The sequence below is a fragment of the Pongo abelii genome, chromosome 6 (genome assembly GCF_028885655.2).
Source record: "Pongo abelii isolate AG06213 chromosome 6, NHGRI_mPonAbe1-v2.0_pri, whole genome shotgun sequence".
Taxonomy (NCBI): Eukaryota; Metazoa; Chordata; class Mammalia; order Primates; family Hominidae; genus Pongo; species Pongo abelii.
In genome coordinates, this window is record NC_071991.2 from 8,972,425 (window position 1) to 8,989,978 (window position 17,554).

The window sequence follows — 17,554 nt, forward strand, 5'->3', positions numbered from 1 at the left end:
TTTTCTCAACCCCAAGCTCTATCAGGAAGGGATTTTGGTGTCTTCATTTTAGAAACAGCTCCTCCCTGTACCCCCAACCCACACCAATGTCCACTCCCAAGCTGTAGCCCTTATTCCAAAGCCTCCTATTGATCTCATCTCTCTGCCTCCCAGGGGCATCTGTCAAACAAGTCTAATCTCTGTCCAAAGTCCATCTCAAAGACTAGTGGATAACCGCATGAACATGTTTTATGTGCCTTCAGCTTGGGCACAGTGATGACTGTCAATCATCTCTCTCCTGCCAGGTACCAAGTGCTGAACCCCAATGTGATTCCCCAGGGGTTCGTGGACAACAAAAAGGCCTCAGAGCTGCTGCTTGCAGCCATTGACCTAGATGTGAATGAATACAAAATCGGACACACCAAGGTAGGGTCTGGTGGGCGGTCTCCCCCTACACACCCCCTCAGCCTTTTTCCAAGAAGGTGGGCTTTGGGGTGTGGATTCCACCTGGCCACTGACCAATGGCCTACTTTGGGCAAGTCTGCCAGCTGCTGAGAGCCTCAGTTTCCTGAAAAATCAGGATTGATCATGCCAGTCTCATAGAATTTGGGGAGATTAGAGGCAACATACATAGAACTCAGCTCAGAGGGGAACTCAATCAATGGTAGAATATTTCCTAGAACCCTATGTTTTGTTTTGTTTTGTTTGAGACAGGGTCTTCCTGGAGTGCAGTGGCGCAATCATAGCTCACTACAACCTGGAACTCCCAGGCTCAAGTGATCCTCCTGCCTCAGCCTCCCAAGTAGCTGGGACTTAAGGCATACACCATCACACCCAGCTAATTTTTAAAATTATCTGTAGAGATGGGGTCTCACTCTGTTGCCCAGGCTAGTCTCAAACTCCTGGGCTCAAGCAATCCTCCTGCCTCAGCCTCCCAAAGTGCTGGGATTACAGGCATAAGCCACCACACCTGGCCTGAGCCCTGAGTTTCCAAGAATAAAAAGGGCCAGTCAGAATCGAGGTCATGGATCTGACCCATGGGGAGGTTTGCTTGGGCAGAGCCTGGACAATGAAGCGCTATAAGCCCAGCTCTGAGCCGGCGGCTGAGTCAGGACTGACTCAGACAGAGCAACCCCCTGCTCCTGACTCATGGGGCCTGAGCTGCTCTGGGTCGACCCCATTTCCTGGCCCTGCAGCATCCTGGTGGGGTTGTAAAGGCTATAGCCAGGCCAGTGGTGCCAGGTGTCCTTCTATAGCTACCCTGCCCCCCCACAACAGACTGGACCCCAACATGATCGCCCCGTGACACAGGAGGTTCACAGGCTTTGCAGTCAGGAGAGTCAGCTCAAAGCCTGCCTCTGTGCCGCCTGGAGCAGATCATTTCTCTCTCCAAGTTCTCATGCATGACGCAGACTTGGCATGGAAGCTTCCAGCATGCCTGTGCCTCTAATGCATCTGGTCACTCAGCAAACACTTATGGTGCGCCTACTGTGTGCCAGGCACAGTTCCAGGCTCTAGGGACACACAGTGAAGAGAACAGAATGAGTCCCTCACTCCCTGGAGCTTGCTTTATAACACTCTATGTGTGTGGAATTGTAACACTGCCCTAGAACCTGCCGGAACCGTTTGTTTTGGCATCCTTCACAATTAAGATGTGCCGTAAATAGCTAGATTGACTTGCGGGGGACACTTGAGGTTTGGAGACAGGATCATTGAATACTTGAGCTGGAAAGAATCTTAGAAACCAGCGGGCCCCTCCTTTCCCTACCCACCCTTGACAGATGGGAAACTTAAGAAAGCCTGGAGAGGGGGTGGAGGTGGCATGCCCAACTTCACAGAACGAGGCGGGACAGAGCTAGTCGGCATAAGGCCCACTGGCGGCGATCATGTGGCCGGGGAAGCTGGAGCTGGTATCTCAGAATCTGGCACAGCTCAGAATCTTGTCCGTTTACCACCTGGCCAAACAGACCACGTCTTGCTGTTGTACAAGGGATGCATTAGGCACGTCAGTTCCAGGGGAAGGCCCAGGGCTGCTGGGGACAGCTTTGCTCCCTGAGGACGAGGCAGACTGGCAGCAGGAGCAGAACAAAGAACAGGATGGTTCTGACTGCAAATGGTGTTCCTATGTTTGGAGTTGGCTCAGGTGGGCCCCACGCCCAGCCACATACATGCTTGTTTCAAAGACCAAACCTCAACGCCAATTAATTTTGAAATATCGGGAAACATTTTATGACATCAATCCTGATTTCTCTACCTTGCGATGTCTAGCTCCTCGGGGGGCCTTTTGAGGGGCAGGGAGCATTCTTCCTCATCTTTTGCCCACGGTGGCTCAGTTGGGTGCTGTACTCCCTGGCCCCGTGTGGCATCTTGGGTTCCCGCAGCTCAGAGGTCCCAGGAGCCCTGCAGGCAGCATTCTCTCCAGACAGGAGGGGAGGCCTAGGTCCCCCAAAGGGACAGTGACTTAACCATAGTCAGACACACAGCACATCCAAGGCAGGCTGAGGCCAGAATGCAGGTCTCCTGGCACCTTCTATCCTTCTAAAAGTTTCTATTATGTCCTATTTGAAGCCTGTAAAAAGGTGTTACATTATGAAACATAATAATAAAGCCAGCACCCTGTGAACCCACTGAAAAGCCCAAATGTCAACCTTTCATGTCTTTCCTCTCCCAGCCCCTCCCCACCCCCAGGAGTAACCCTGTCTTGAATTCTGACATGAACCATTCTCTTTTTTTTTTTTTTTTTTCTTAAGAGACATGGTCTTGCTCTGTCGCCCAGGCTGGAGTGCAGTGACACGATCACAGCTCACTGTGGCTTCAAACGGTTGGGCTCAAGCGATTCTCCCACCTCAGCCTCCCGAGTGGCTGGGACTACAGGTGCACACCTCCACACCTGGCTAATTTTTGTATTTTTTATAGAGATGGGGTCTCACTATGTTGCCAAGGCTGTTCTCCAACTACTGGGCTCAAGTGATCCTCCCACCTCGGCCTCCCAAAGCGTTGGGATTACAGGCATAAGCCACACCACCTGGCTTATTTCCTTACCTTTCAAAAATAGCTTTAGCACATATGCCTGCAGGTCGTGCTTGGTTTTAAGCTTCATGGAAGTATCATACTTGACTCACCCTTCCGTGACATTCCTCCATGACGTGCTTTTATCGCTTTGCCATGTTTCTGAGCTTCATCCTCATTGGTACGTGACATTGTCACTGCCACACTGTACTGCAGTGCTACTGTGAACATCCTTACTCACGGTCCTGTGCAGGAGTTTCTCTAGGACAAAGTTCTCAACCTTGGCTATACATTAATTAGACTTATCTGGGGACTTTTTTTTTTTTTTTTTTTTTTGAGACGGAGTCTCACTCTGTTACCCAGGCTGGAGTGCAGTGGCACTGTCTTGGCTCACTGCAACCTCCGCCTCCCAGGTTTAAGCGATTCGCCTGCCTCAGCCTCCCGAGTAACTGGGATTACAGGTACCTGCCAGCACACCTGGCTAATTTTTTCTGTTTTTAATAAAGACGGGGTTTCACCATGTTGGCCAGGCTGGTCTCGAACTCCTGATCTCATGATCTGCCTGCCTCGGCCTTCCAAGGCGCTGGGATTACAGGTGTGAGCCATCGTGCCTGGCCTGGGGGGATTTTTAAAACATCAACAGGCAGGGCATGGTGGCTCATGCCTATAATTCCTGCATTTTGGGAGGCTGAGATAGGAAGATCACTTGAGTCCAGGAGTTGAAGGCCAGTCTGGGCAATATAGCCAGACCTCATCTCAGAAAAAAAAATTTCTTTTTTTTTTTTTTTTTTTGAGACGGTGTCTTGCTCTGTCGCCCAGGCTGGAAAGCAGTGGCACGATCTTGGCTCACTACAAGCTCTGCCTCCCGGGTTCACACCATTCTCCTGCCTCAGCCTCCTGAGTAGCTGGGACTACAGGCGCCTGCCACCACGCCCGGCTAACTTTTTGTATTTTTAGTAGAGATGGGGTTTCACCGCGTTAGCCAGGATGGTCTCAATCTCCTGACCTTGTGATCCACCCGCCTTGGCCTCCCAAAGTGCTGGGATTACATGTGTGAACCACCGCGCGGCCAAAAAAAATTTTTTTAATTAGCTGGACATGGTGGCACATGCCTGTAATCCCAGGACTTTGGGAGGCCCAGCCTGGATGACATAGTGAGACCCCATCTCTACAATAATAATAATAAATTTAGCCAGGCATGGTGGCATGTGCCTGTAGTCTCAGCTACTCGGGAGACTGAGATGGGAGGATTGCTTAAGCTCGGGAGGTCGAGGCTGCAGTGATCCATAATCACACCACTGTACTCCAGCAAAAAAACAAACAAAAACCCTTCTTTGATTTAAAACTCCCCCAAGTGGCCGCCATCAGTGACAGCCGGGCTTTTTCAAAGGCGTGCGGTCTTTCCCCAGGTGTTCTTCCGTGCGGGCATCCTGGCCAGGCTTGAGGACATGAGGGATGACCGTCTGGCCAAGATCATGACGATGCTGCAGTGTCGGCTTCGGGGCTTCCTCATGAGGGTGGAGTTCAAGAAGATGCTGGAACGAAGGTAGCACTCACAAACACCGACAGGAAGGCCCAGAGAAGCCACACGCACTCAGGGCCAGCTCCACTAGCCACGCTGCGTGGTGGGACAGGGGTGGATGCCGATGTCTTGCTGGCACAAAGAACCCTGTGTGGCTGGTCAGGTGCGGTGGCTCATACGTGTAATCCCAGCACTTTGGGAGGCTGAGGCGGGTGGATGACCTGAGGTCAAGAGTTCGAGACTAGCCTGGCCAACATGGTGAAACCCTGTCTCTACAAAAAATACAAAAATTAGCTGGGTGTGGTGGTGGGCACCTATAATTCCAGCTACTCGGGAGGTTGAGGCAGGAGAATCGCTTGAACCCGGGAGGTGAAGGTTGCAGTGAGCTGAGATCGTGCCATTGCACTCCAGCCTGGGCAACAGAAGCAAAACTCCGTCTCAAAAAAAAAAAAAAAAAAAAAATGAACCCTGTCTCTCAGAGCTGCCGCAACCAAGTTCACACACCAGGTGGCTTCAAACAACAGGAATTTTAAAAAAATTTTTTACTGATACCTAATAGCTATGCATATTTTGGGTTTTATGTGATAACTTGATACATTCATATAATAAAATCAGGATAACTGGGATATCCATCGCCTTAAATTTTATTTTTGAGTGGGGGATGGGGTCTTGTTCTGTGGCCCAGGCTGGAGTACAGTGGTGCAATCATAGCTCACTGCAACCTCAACCTCTTGGGCTTGAGTGATCCTCCCACCTCAGCCTCCTGAGTAGCTAGGACTACAGGTGCACAGTACCACACCTGGCTAATTTTTTTTTTTTTGGTAGAAACAAGGTCTCCCTATGTTGCCCAGGCTCATTTCAAACTCCTGGGCTCAAGCAATCCACCTGCCTCAGCTTCTCAAAGTGTTAGGATTACAGGCGTGAGCCACCGCGCCCGGCCTCTTCCCTCTTTTTATATGGACACCAGTCATTGAGTTAGGGTCCACCTTACTCCAGTATGACCACCTCATCTTAACTATTTACATTTGCTGAGACCCTATTCCCAAACAACGTTCCTTTCCTAGGTATTGAGGGTTAGGACTTCAACATATCCTTTCAGAGGACACAGCTTAACCCCTAACAGGAAACAACTAATATAAACCCTCTCTTTACAGTTTCAAGTCACTTTCACAGCCTTCCTCTTACTTGATTCACATAATGATGCTGTGAGAGGGGTATAGTAGGGCCAGCACCCCCACTTTACAGATGTGGAAACTGAGGTCTGAGAGGTTAAGGAACTGGGGCAGGTTCATGCAGAGCCAGGATTAGAACTCAGCAATTCTCACTCCACATCCCTGCCCTTGGAATCATGTCAGCCATCTCCCTAACCTGGTAATTTTTAAAGGGCTGGGTCCGGCCATGTGTGGTAGCTCATACCTGTAATCCCAGCACTTTGAGAAGCCAAGGTGGGAGATCACTTGAGCTCAGGAGTTTGAGACCAGCCTGGGCAACAGGAGATAGGGAGACGCCATCTCTACAAGAAAAAAAAAAAAAAAAAATAGCGGGTGGTGGTGCATGCCTGTAGTCCCAGCTACACTGGAGGCTGAGGCAGGAGGATCGCTTGAGCGAGGGAGTACAAAGTTCCAGCGAGCCATAATTGCACCATTGCACTCTAGCCTGGGCAACAGAGTGAGACCCTGTCTCAAAAAAAAAAAAAAAAAAAAAAAAGGTAGGTCCATCCCAGATGACCTGTGATTCACTCTGTTTCTTTGTGGTCATAAAATGAGCAATGAATTCCTGTTCCCATCAGCAGGCCACCCGCAGCCCTGGACTGAAGGCAGGGACACCAGTTAGGGGCTGATGTGAGGGATCTTGGCCTGATTCAGCCCAGGGCCTTGGTGCACAGGAGGTCCTCAATAAATGGCAGTTGAACGAAGCTGCAGGGAACAAGAAATGGGCGGATTCCAGCAACTTTGCAGATCCATGGGATGTGGAGACTAATGGGTGATTTCTGGTGGAGGAGGGAAAATGCAGGAGTCAGTGACTGGTATGTCTCAGCCTTGTGCCATCTGGGAGGGACCTGGTTCCATCAGGTTTCACCTCAGCTCCCTTATCGTGCTGCTAAGCTCTGACCCCAACGTGAGTCTCTCTGCCCCAGACCACATGGGCAATGCTGAGTCTTGAGACAGCACTTTAGTGTCTGGACAAAGTAGATCTGCTGACTTCTATTCCCAGGCCCCACCCCTTCCCCAGGGAAGCCAGGTCCTAACACCTTCACTGTAACCCATTCAACCCTGGATTCTTTTCGCAGAATGGGCCTGAAAGTCGTTCAGCGGAATGTGCGCAAGTTCCTGCAGCTCCGTTTCTGGGGCTGGTGGAAGCTCTACAACAAGGTAAGGGCCAAGGGGCCAGGCCAGCGGGGACTGCTGCTGCCTGTGGGCTGGGGGAGAGCTCGATCCTGGACAGAGGTGCCCCTCGGGAGTGAGAGGCTGCAAGAACAGTTTGAAAATGAGGGCACGTTAGAGACAAAATCTAGCCTCTGTCCAGACAGGGACTAATTCCTCCCTAAGAAAAATCATGGGGCGGGCACAGTGGCTCACACCTGTAATTCCAGCCCTTTGGGAGGCTGAGGCAGGAGGATTGCTTGAGGCCAGGGTTTGAGACCAGCCTGGGCAACACAGTGAGACCCCATTTCAAAAGAAAAGAAAGGAAGAGAGAGAGAGGAAAGGAAGAGAGAGAGGAAAGGGAGAGAGAGAGGAAAGGAAGGGAGAGAAGAAAGGAGAGGAGAGGAGAGCAAGTGTCTTTTTGCCTTCCATCTCATCCCTCAAAATAAAATCCACTTAAGATGGAGAGCGCCATACCACCCCCACCAAAAAAAGTGAGCTCGATTATTGACTCCTTGCCCCTGGGCATGTTGAGGCATCTTCAACTCCAGTGAGCTCTTGGATTAGAGTTGGAGGAACCTCAGGAAATGGTAAGGTCCGACCTCTCATTTCCTGTTCTTCCGAAACAGCAATGAGTGTGGTATGTGAGTCAGCCAGCTGGTGGGACCCACAGAGGTCCCAAGCAGCCAGGCCACCCTCAACCAAGGCAGGAGGCCACTAGCCATGGCACTGCACGTGGGTCCAATCATGCCTGTGCTGGGGCCACCATTAAGAGGGAACATGTCCCTGGGCACCAGAAGAGGGAGTCAGGCACCAGGCAGCTATGTTCAGGAGAAAGGAGGACCCGCAGAGGGTGGGGACAGGCTCTGAGTCATCTTGGGTGGCCCTGAGTCCTCCATAGCTCACAAGGAAATTTCTTTACACTTCCCCCATGGGAAAGAACTAGATAACAATCAGCACCCACCACAAATGGAAAGGGAGGAGTAGTAAGTTCTGCTTCCCCAAATGTATCCACACACAGGCCAGCCCTGGAGGACCTGGGATTGGAGAGGAATCTAGGTGAGCATGTCTCAAAGGCCAGGTGTTGCCGGTGCCGCCTGGCTTTCCCCGCCTGTTCCATGACTCACCTTTCTTTACATTAATTCACTTTTTTTTTTTTTCTTGAGACGGAGTATCGCTCTGTCACCCAGTCTGGAGTGCAGGGGCAGAATCTTGGCTCACTGCAACCTCCGCCTCCCAGGTTCAAGTTATTCTTCTGCCTCAGCCTCCTGAGTATCTGGGATTACACGCATCTGCCACCATACCCAGCTAATTTTTGTATTTTTAGTAGAGACAGGGTTTTACCATGCTGGCCAGGCTGGTCTCAAACTCCTGACCTCAGGTGATCCACCCGCCTTGGCCTCCCAAAGTGCTGCTGGGATTATAGATGTGAGTCATTGCACCTGGCCTCGCTTTTTTATTTTGGAAAAAAAAAATTTTTTTTTTTTTTTTTTACACAGGGTCTCACTCTGTTGCCCAGGCTGGAGTGCAGTGATGCAATCATAGCTCACTGCAGCCTCAAACTCCCGGGCTCAAGCGATCCTTCCACCTCAGCCTCCCAAATAGCTCAGACTATAGGTGTGTGCCACCATGCCCAGCTAATTTTTAATTTTTGTTTTTGAAGAGACAGGGTCTTGCTATGTTGCCCAGGCTGGTCTCAAACTCCTGGCCTCAAGCAGTCCTCCCACCTCAGCCTCCCAAATGGCTGAGATTACAAGTACACAACACCCACCCAGCTCATTTTTAAATTTTTTATAGAGACAGGGTCTTGCTACATTACCCCAGCCGGTCTCAAACTCCTGACCTCAAGTGATCCTCCCCAGCCTCCTGGAATTACAGTTGTGAGCCACTGTGCCCAGCCACAAATTTTACTTTAAAAGGAAACTTTGTAGTCTTACCTGCTTTAATCTCATCCTAAGCAAATGTTATCCACAAAATTGTGGATTTGAGGAGTTTTCATTTTTTAAATTACCTATTAAAGTAACTATGTCACAACTCTAATCAAAGGGTGTCTATGCTTGAATGCATCTCACCAGATCCCTTGGTATACAATTAGACTCTGGGAAGACCCAGGCCAATGGCCTTTAAGGTTCCTTCTAAGCAAGACATGGAGTTTAAAGCTGTAAACTCCCCTGCTTGTTACTAATTAGACCTGACAGAACAAGGTCCTGTTCTAATTAGTTTTTCTTGTTGTTGAGACGAAATCTTGCTCTGTTGCTCAGGCTGGAGCGCAGTGGCACGATCTGGCTCACTGCAACCTCCGCCTCCCGGATTCAAGCGATTCTCCTGCCTCAACCTCCCGAGTAGCTGGGATTAAGGCGCCTGCCACCACGCCTAATTTTTTGTATTTTTAGTAGAGATGGGATTTCATCATGTTCGCCAGGCTGGTCTTGAACTCCTGACCTCAGGTGATCTGCCCGCCTCGGCCTCCCAAAGTGCTGAGATTACAGGCGTGAGCCACCGCGCCTGGCCTTTTTAGTTTTTGTTGTTGTTGTTGTTTTAAATCTTCTCCTCTTAGTATTCTAACTAAGCTCTAATATTATTTAACAAAGCCAGATAGGCTGGGTTAATGAAAAAACACTTGTAGTAGGTTTCCATTGAATAACAAGTGCTACACAGTGGCAAAGTATGGTGGTTACTGCAACCTTTTCATGCCAGCTTTGCCACTGTGACATCTCAGATTCTCAACAGCCAGCCTGGCAATGAACGAGGTTTATCTGTTATCTTTCAAAAGAGGCGCAGGCTGTCCCTCCTCCCAAATCCATATCTAGGGCATTTTCCCTCCTGGGAAATGTATCTATTGACTATGTATCTATTGTATCTACGGTATAATGTTTCTGTGGTTCCCAAGGGACCTGCCCCACCAGCTCTGCTAGGTGCTTTAGGAACCCCGAAGGGACGGGAGGGAGGTCTTTGAGGAGCTTGCAGATGCAGGGCAGAATACAGGGGTAGGACTGGACAGAGCCTGGCGCTCCAGTGCAGGTGAAAAGGGCCAAGTGCACGGAGAGGTCCCGATGGGTGCTGCGGGTGCAGAGCAGGAGCAAATGCTCCCGGCTGAATGGTAAAGGCCCAGCCCTATAGACACAGGTGCAGGGGCACTGGCCATGATGGGAAGTATCAGCCGACACAGTGCAGGAGGGGGGCGGGGGCTACATTGTGGAAGGCCTGCAAGGCCAATTCGAGAGGTGGGACTTCATGTTAGAGAGAAGATGAAAGGAGTGAGAGAGAGAGAAAGAGATGGAGAGAGACACACACACAGAGAGAAACAAAGAGAAAGACACAGAAAATGAGAGAGAGAGAAACAGAGAGAGAGACAGCACAACAGAGAGACAGGCAGAGAGAGAGACAGAGATAGCATGAGACAGAGAAAGAGACACAGAGAAAGACAGAGACAGAAAGAGACAGGGAGAGAGAAAAACAGAGAGAGCAGAGCAACAGAGACTGAGAAGAGAGGCAGATACAGGAACGGCATGAGAAAGAGAGAGACAGAGACAGAGAGAGAGAAACAGTGGGCGAATGAGCGAGACAGCAAAATGAGACAGACACAGACAGAAACTGAGAGAGCCAGAGAGGGGGAGGACTCAGTAGGGAAGGAAGGAGGGAGGGGACCCCAAGGCTGTGCATTTCACCAGGGCTCCTGGTGTCTACACAATGTGCAGAACAGATGTAAGCCTTGGGGCACCCGGATGCTGAGGACACCTGACTCCATGTCCCTCAGGATTAAAGAGCATCCTAAGAATTGTCCTAGGTGAGGATGGGCCTTCTCTGTTGAGGCCAGGGGTGCTTTACACAAAGAGCTCAGCCTGGTGGCGTCTGTGGAGAGGGACCCCACCCGCAAAGCTACAGCAAGAGCTGCTTCCCACCACAGTGGTGCTGTGAGGTCACGCCTGAGGCAGAGACTCCACAGCCCTCCGTCTACCCCCCGAGCAATCTCCTAACACTCTTTGGTGTTGCTCATTGCCCAGGTCAAGCCACTCCTGAATGTGGCTCGGCAAGAGGAGGAGATGAAGGCCAAGGAGGAGGAGCTCAGGAAAGCCATGGCCAAGACCCAGGAGCTGGTAAACAAGGTCAAGGAGCTGGAGGAGAAGACAGCCACGCTCAGCCAGGAGAAGAATGACCTTACCATCCAGCTGCAGGCTGTACGTGGGGTACCCAGGGAGAAGGGTGGGAAGCCCGTATAGCCTGGACCCTGGGAGGGAGGAAGGGCGAGCTCTTCTGAAAACCCATGTCCCTCCAGACCACGGGCAATTCTTCAGCATACAAGGTCACCCTCGACCCAGCTTCCAAAAAGTCTCCATCCAATTCGTGTGTGTGTGTGTGAGAGAGAGAGAGAGAGACAGACAGACAGACAGGGACAGGGTCTTGCTGTGTTGCCCAGGCTGGAGTGCAGTGGCTCGATCACAGCTCACAGCAGCCTCCATCTCCTGGACACAGGTGATCCTCCCACCTCAGCCTCCCGAGTAGCTGGGACTGCACCACCACGCCCAGCTAACTTTTTGTATTTTTTGTAGAGACAGGGTCTCACTATATTGCCCAGGCTTGTCTCAAACTCCCAGCCTCAAATGATCCTCCTATTTCGGCCTCCCAAAGTGCTGGGATTACAGGTGTGAGCCCCTGTGCCCGGCCTCCATCAAATTCTTATTTGCACACAGCAGCAGGCTGGGCCTACACAGCTACAGGACCCGCCTGCAGGGAAAGTCCCGGGATGGTGGCCACAAGATGGGGTGAGAACAGCATCCCCTGGAGTCAGGGCTGGGCTCTGCCATACGAACTTGGCAACTTACCCTCTCCAAGCCTCGTTTTCCTCACCTGTCCAGGGAAACACAGCAGGGAAGAAGAAATGATGTCATTTCTGAAGGGCGCCTGACTAAATGTCCTGCAGTGAATTCACTGCTGGGGTCCTTCTGGTTTGCAAAGCTTTTCCTATTCCTTCCCTGATTTGATTCTCACAGCTGCCCTGTAAGACACTCGATTTTCACATGCATCGTACAGGGTAGAAAACTCAGTTTGGCAGACATTCAGAGATTTGATCAAAGTCCCAGGCCCGTTAGTAGAAAACCCAGCCCTGGAAGGGGCCCAATTCCATCTCCAGTTCCCCCTGCTCTGCCATGGCCGTCTCTGCAGCCATGAGCATATGTGGTGCTTGCATTTTCCTTCCACTGTTCCCAAAGGCCTCCAACATCATTTCTCTGTATCCTCTTCACACCCGAGAAGTTGCTTGAACTGATATCCCCATTTTGTTTGTGAAGGCTGAGGCTGGGCAAGACCAAAGTGACGGAAGAATCCTCCTGGGCCAGGTGCAATGGCTCATGCCTATAAACTCAACACTCTGGGAGGCCAAGGCAGGAGGAATGCTTGAGCCCAGGAATTCAAGACCAGCCTGGGCAACATAGTGAAACCCCATCTGTACAAAAAAGTTTAAAAATTAGCCGGGTGTGGTGGCACATCTGTATTCCCAGCTACTCAGGAGGCTGAAGTGGGAGGATTGCTTAAGCCTAGAAAGTCGAGGCTACAGTGAGCCATGATTGTGCCACTGCACCCCAGCCTGGGTGACAGAGTGAGACTCTGTCTCAAAAATAAAAACACTTAGCTGGGCATTGCAGTGTGTACCTGTAGCCTCAGCTACTTGGGAGGATGAGGTGGGAGGACTGCTTGAGCCCAGGAGGTCTAGACTGCAGTGAGCTGTGATCACACCACTGCACTCCAGCCTGGGCAACAAAGCAAAACCCTGACTCAAAAAAAAAAAAAAAGGAGCTCAGAGATAGTCCAGCCCCTTGTCCAACCCCCAGGACACATTTGCTCAACTCAAGGCTTGTCCAGCGTCTTGGTGTAGTCTTTGCCTGGACCCTGCCCTCGACCGGGGCTTTCTCCTAACAGGAGCAAGAGAACCTGATGGATGCAGAGGATCGCCTGACACAGATGATGAAGACCAAGATGGATCTGGAGAGCCAGATCTCAGACATGCGGGAGCGGCTGGAGGAGGAAGAGGGCATGGCGGCCTCACTGAGTGCCACCAAGCGCAAGCTGGAGGGGGAGCTGAGCGACCTGAAGCGGGACCTAGAGGGCCTGGAAACCACACTGGCCAAGACAGAGAAGGAGAAGCAGGTGAGGAGAGGCCGGGGCCCTGCCACGCATTTCTCAGGCCACCCTCAGGGGCCATACCTGAAGCCCCTATGGTGGCTACACCCAGTGCCCTGACCACTGACCACATGGGGCGGTTTTTTGGGGGGGTTTTTTTGTTTGTTTTGAGATAGAGTCTTGCTCTCCCTCTGTCACGCAGGCTGGAGTGCAGTAGTACGATCTCGGCTCACTGCAACCTCCCCCCTCCTGGGTTCAAGTGATTCTCATACCTCAGCCTCCTGAGTAGCTGTAACTACAGGTGTGGCACCACCACACCCAGCTACTTTTTGTATTTTTAGTAGAGACAGGGTTTCGCCATGTTGGCCAGACTGGTCTTGAACACCTCACCTCAGGTCATCTGCCCGCCTCGGCCTCCCAAAGTGCTGGGATTACAGGCGTGGGCCACCGTACCCAGCCCACATGGGGCTATTGTAACATCCATTAATTTACAACTTAAAATGCAATTCCTCAGTTGCTCAAGCCACATTGAAGGTGCTCAACAGCCATGTGCGTTAAGTGTCACTGCATGGGACAGCAAAGGCAGAGAACATGTCCATCACTGCAGAAAGTTCTGCTGGGCAGGGCAGCTGACTAAGGGGACTGAGCTGTTCCCATCATGGTGAAGTGTCTACCTTCAGCTGTTGAATTTCTGCCCAAACAAGCAGTTGCTGCCCCTCTGAACAGCTCCCTGGGGGAAGCCCTGGCTCCTGATGCCATCTGGTCGGCCCCTGGTCCCAAGGTCCCCTTCCTGCTATTGCAGGTGGGTCGGGTTCTCGAGCAGGGTAAGCGGGGGCTCTGCCTAAACTTGCGCTTCTCCTGCTCTGCTGCACACACAAACCACCAGGGATACAGTCAGGTGCAGACTCTGGTGGGTCTGGCGGAGCCCAGAGGTCTGTATTTCTAGCATGCTCCTAGGGGATGCCACTGCCGACATCCGGGGACCACACTTTGAGAAGCCAAGGTTCTTGCTGCTCCCCTTCACCCCACGGTTCTGACTTGGTTGGTCTAGGACATGCCCTGGGTGCTGGCATTTCTTAAGCTCCCAGGAGACTCAAGGGTGCACCCAAGCTGAGGACTCCCTCCAGCTTTAAGGATCTACCTCTCTCCCTGCCCTGGTTTCTAGGCCCTGGATCACAAGGTCCGTACCCTGACGGGGGACCTCTCACTCCGTGAAGACTCCATCGCCAAGCTCCAGAAGGAGAAGAGGGCCCTGGAGGAACTGCACCAGGTAGGTTTCCCTTGCGTCTTCCCTCAGCCCAGCAGCTAGAGGTTGGCACAATGTGCTTTCCATTGGAGACTGGAGCCCCGAGTTCAAATCCTGGCCCTGCCGCCCCTTCAACTTGGGGCCTTAGGGAAGTTAAGGAATCTCCGTACATCTCAGTTTCCTCAAGAGTGACATGGGTGTGGCCTCCTCTTGCTGCCTTCCTTCCAAGTTTGTTATAAGTAGGGTGACAATATAATTTGTCTTCCAAACTAGGACAGTTTTGAGAGCAAGAGGGGGAGCTATGAACAATTATGAATCATCTAGGCATGGCAGCTCACATCTTTAATCCCAGCACTTTGGGAGGCTGAGGCAGGAGGATCCCTTCAGTTTAGGGGTTTGAGACCAGCCCGGGCAACATGGCAAAACTCCCATCTCTACACAAAAATACAAAAATTAGCCAGGTCTGGTGGCACGCGCCTGTAGTCCCAGCTATTCAGGAGGCTGAGGCAGGAGGATAACTTGAGCCCAGGAGTTGCAGGTTGCAGTGAGTCAAGATTACGCCATTGCACTCCAGCCTGGGTGACAGCGAGACCCTGTCTCAAAACAAACAAACAACAAAACAATTATGAGTTAGGTTGGGCCCACGCACACTGGAGAAAGTATGCTCACTGGAGTGGTAGGGATGGAGTGGGGTGTATGGAAGTGTCCCGTGAGCTCAAAAGCCCCAGCAAAGCCTAAGACACTGTGGCAACAACAGGCCATGAGCTCTTGAGGCCATGGGGAGACCCACCATGGGGAGACTTTCCCAGGACCACTGTCACGGGCTACGGCTCCTAAATGCAGAGCCGGCTCTGACCGGCCACCAGTGCTGACCTCCAGAGAAACAGGGGCAAAGAGCCAGACAGTGGACCCCTCGTCCCTGTGTTTGCTGACACCGTGAATCCGCATGTCCCCTAAGTGCCTCTCCCTGCTGCCTCGGGAACTACCGCCCTTGCCCTGTGATTTTCAAGCATATCAGACCCAGAGCCTCCTTTCATAACAAACACAGTGGATGTGTGTTATTCACACTGGTTATATTTTTGTTGTTTTGAGACGGAGTCTCGCTCTGTCGCCCAGGCTGGAGTGCAGTGGCGTGATCTCCGCTCACTGCAACCTCCGCCTCCCAGGTTCAAGTGATTCTCCTGCCTCAGCCTCCCAAGTAGCTGGGATTACAGGTGCCCGCCACCACACCCAGCTAATTTTTTTGTATTTTTAGTAGAGACAGGGTTTCACCATGTTGGCCAGGCAGGTCTCAAACTCCTGACCTCAAGTGATCCTCCCACCTGAGCCTCCCAAAGTGCTGGGATTACAGGCGTGAGCCACCACACCCGGCCTCACAGTGGTTATGTTCTGTAAAGTTGCCATAAACACTGAATTAACCAATAATAATTCAATATTGAATTAGCAAATATGAACCACTGCTCCTAGGGAAAATGTAGGGTTAGACTCTTACATGCCTCTGGTCATAACATTTTATTTTTTTTATTTTTATTTTTTTGAGACAGGGTCTAGCTCTGTCACCGAGGCTGGAGTGCAGTCGTACAATCACGGCTCACTGCAGCCTCGACTTCCCAGGCTCAGGTGATCCTCCCACCTCAGCCTCCTGAGTAACTGGGATCATAGGCATGTACCACTGCACCCCACTAATTTTTGTTTGTTGTTGAGACAGAGCCTCGCACTCTCACCCGAGCTGGAGTGCAGTTTTCTAAAAAACTAGAAAAAAAATTAGCCGGGAGGCTGAGGCGAGAGGGTTGCTTGAGCCCAAGAGGTGGAGGCTGCAGTTAGCTATGATCGTACCACTGTACTCCAGTCTGAGTGATGGAGTAAGATCCTATCTCAAAAAAAAAACAAAAAATGTAGTGCATATTCAATGAAAAAGAACATTGATTACATGTAAAAAGGTGCTGGGCTCTAGGTTTAGAAGAGTAGAAATGGCTGTTTTACTCACGTAAGTGCCTGGGTAGGACGTCAGGAATGTGGACTACAGGATTGTCCAGAGCAAAATGGGATGTCCAGCGTTGCTGGAGTCATCCACTAAATGTCAGAGGGACCTCCGATCACTGTGACAACCAGAAGCACCCCACCTATTTCCCATATGCCCCCTGGGGAACCAGAGATAGGGTCTCACTGTTGCTCAGGCTGAAATGCAGTGGTGCCATCATAGCTCACTGCAGCCCCAACCTCCTGGGCTTATGATCGCCCTGCCTCAGTCTCCTGAGTAGCTGGCACTACAGACGTGTGCCACCACACCTGGCTAATTTTTGTAGAGACAGGGTCTGACTCTGTCACCCAGGCTTGAGTGCAGTGGTACGATCATAGGTCACTGCAGCCTCAACCTCCCTGGCTCAAGCAATTGACCTCCCTGATGGGTGGCTCTGGTCCATCTGCTCTGGCCTCACCCAGCGCCCAGAAGCAGGTGCTCAGTACCTACTCACCGAAGTCAACTGAACTCCCCAAAGCCTGGGAGCTGCATAGCTCAGAAGCGACGACTGAGGATCAGGACTGTTCAGCTGCTCCCACTGGGCCTCGTGGCACTCACGTGTGTATCTGTCCTTCCAGAAAACCCTGGACGACCTACAGGCTGAGGAGGACAAGGTGAACCACCTGACCAAAAATAACAGCAAGCTGAGCACGCAGATCCACGAGGTAATACCCATTGCCGTGGCCACCTCTACAACTCCAAGGCCAGATCCCTCTGGGGGCATGGGGTCCGAAGATTAGTTTTGAGAACTGGACCAACACATCCCCCAGGGCGTGAGGGCCCTTCTGATGCCACAGCTAAAGGATCGGACCCAGTCTGGTTCCTTCTTGCCTTCTGACCTCAGACTCTCGTCGTCTACCTTCTCTTGCTGTTCTTGTCTCCGTAGCTGGAGGATAACTGGGAGCAGGAAAAGAAAATCCGGGCGGAGGTGGAAAAGGCTCGTCGGAAAGCTGAGAGTGACCTGAAGATGACCATCGACAACCTCAATGAGATGGAGCGTTCCAAGCTGGATCTCGAGGAGGTGGTGAAAAAGTATGTCTTGTCATCGTTCATTTTGTCCGTCACAATGGTAGCAATAGCTGGAGCTGCCTGGAGGGTGCCAGGAGCCAGGCAGTGTATGGAGAGCCTCGCAAACATTCCTGCATGTCCCAAGCACCTGCCAGGCATGGAGGATATGCAGAGAGGCAGGGGCTGCCCTGTCCGCAGGGAATGCCCAGTGTCACACAATACCCGGTGGGCACTGGGGAGGAGACGAGCGCCACCACCCCAGGGAACACTGAGGACTCAGCAGGGCAGGG

General features: G+C 51.6%; 2 protein-coding genes across 4 annotated transcripts in view; one reads left to right on the top strand and one right to left on the bottom strand.

The window, feature by feature from the left end:
* The window catches only part of KPNA7 (karyopherin subunit alpha 7), a 150,223-nt gene that overhangs the window by 97,696 nt on the left and 34,973 nt on the right, over positions 1–17,554 (bottom strand). Inside the window, exon 3 of one of the 2 annotated variants that reach the window (XR_008527381.2) lies at positions 4,981–6,023. The exons of the other annotated variant lie outside the window; for it this stretch is intronic. The gene's annotated coding sequence lies outside the window, so the exon portion shown is untranslated. Of the gene's footprint in view, positions 1–4,980; positions 6,024–17,554 lie in introns of those variants that run through there. 2 annotated transcript variants of the gene reach the window in all.
* Positions 6,295–17,554, top strand: part of LOC100460881 (myosin-16) — a 37,941-nt gene continuing 26,681 nt past the window's right edge. Inside the window, exons 1-7 of one of the 2 annotated variants that reach the window (XM_054560189.2) lie at positions 6,295–6,536; positions 6,801–6,882; positions 10,878–11,051; positions 12,790–13,017; positions 14,156–14,260; positions 16,835–16,921; positions 17,143–17,288. In XM_054560189.2, the coding sequence (XP_054416164.1) occupies positions 6,802–6,882; positions 10,878–11,051; positions 12,790–13,017; positions 14,156–14,260; positions 16,835–16,921; positions 17,143–17,288 (821 nt within the window). In that variant the 5' untranslated portion in view covers positions 6,295–6,536; position 6,801. The remainder of the gene's footprint in view (positions 6,537–6,800; positions 6,883–10,877; positions 11,052–12,789; positions 13,018–14,155; positions 14,261–16,834; positions 16,922–17,142; positions 17,289–17,554) is intronic. The other variant, XM_063725641.1, reaches the window with a different exon arrangement.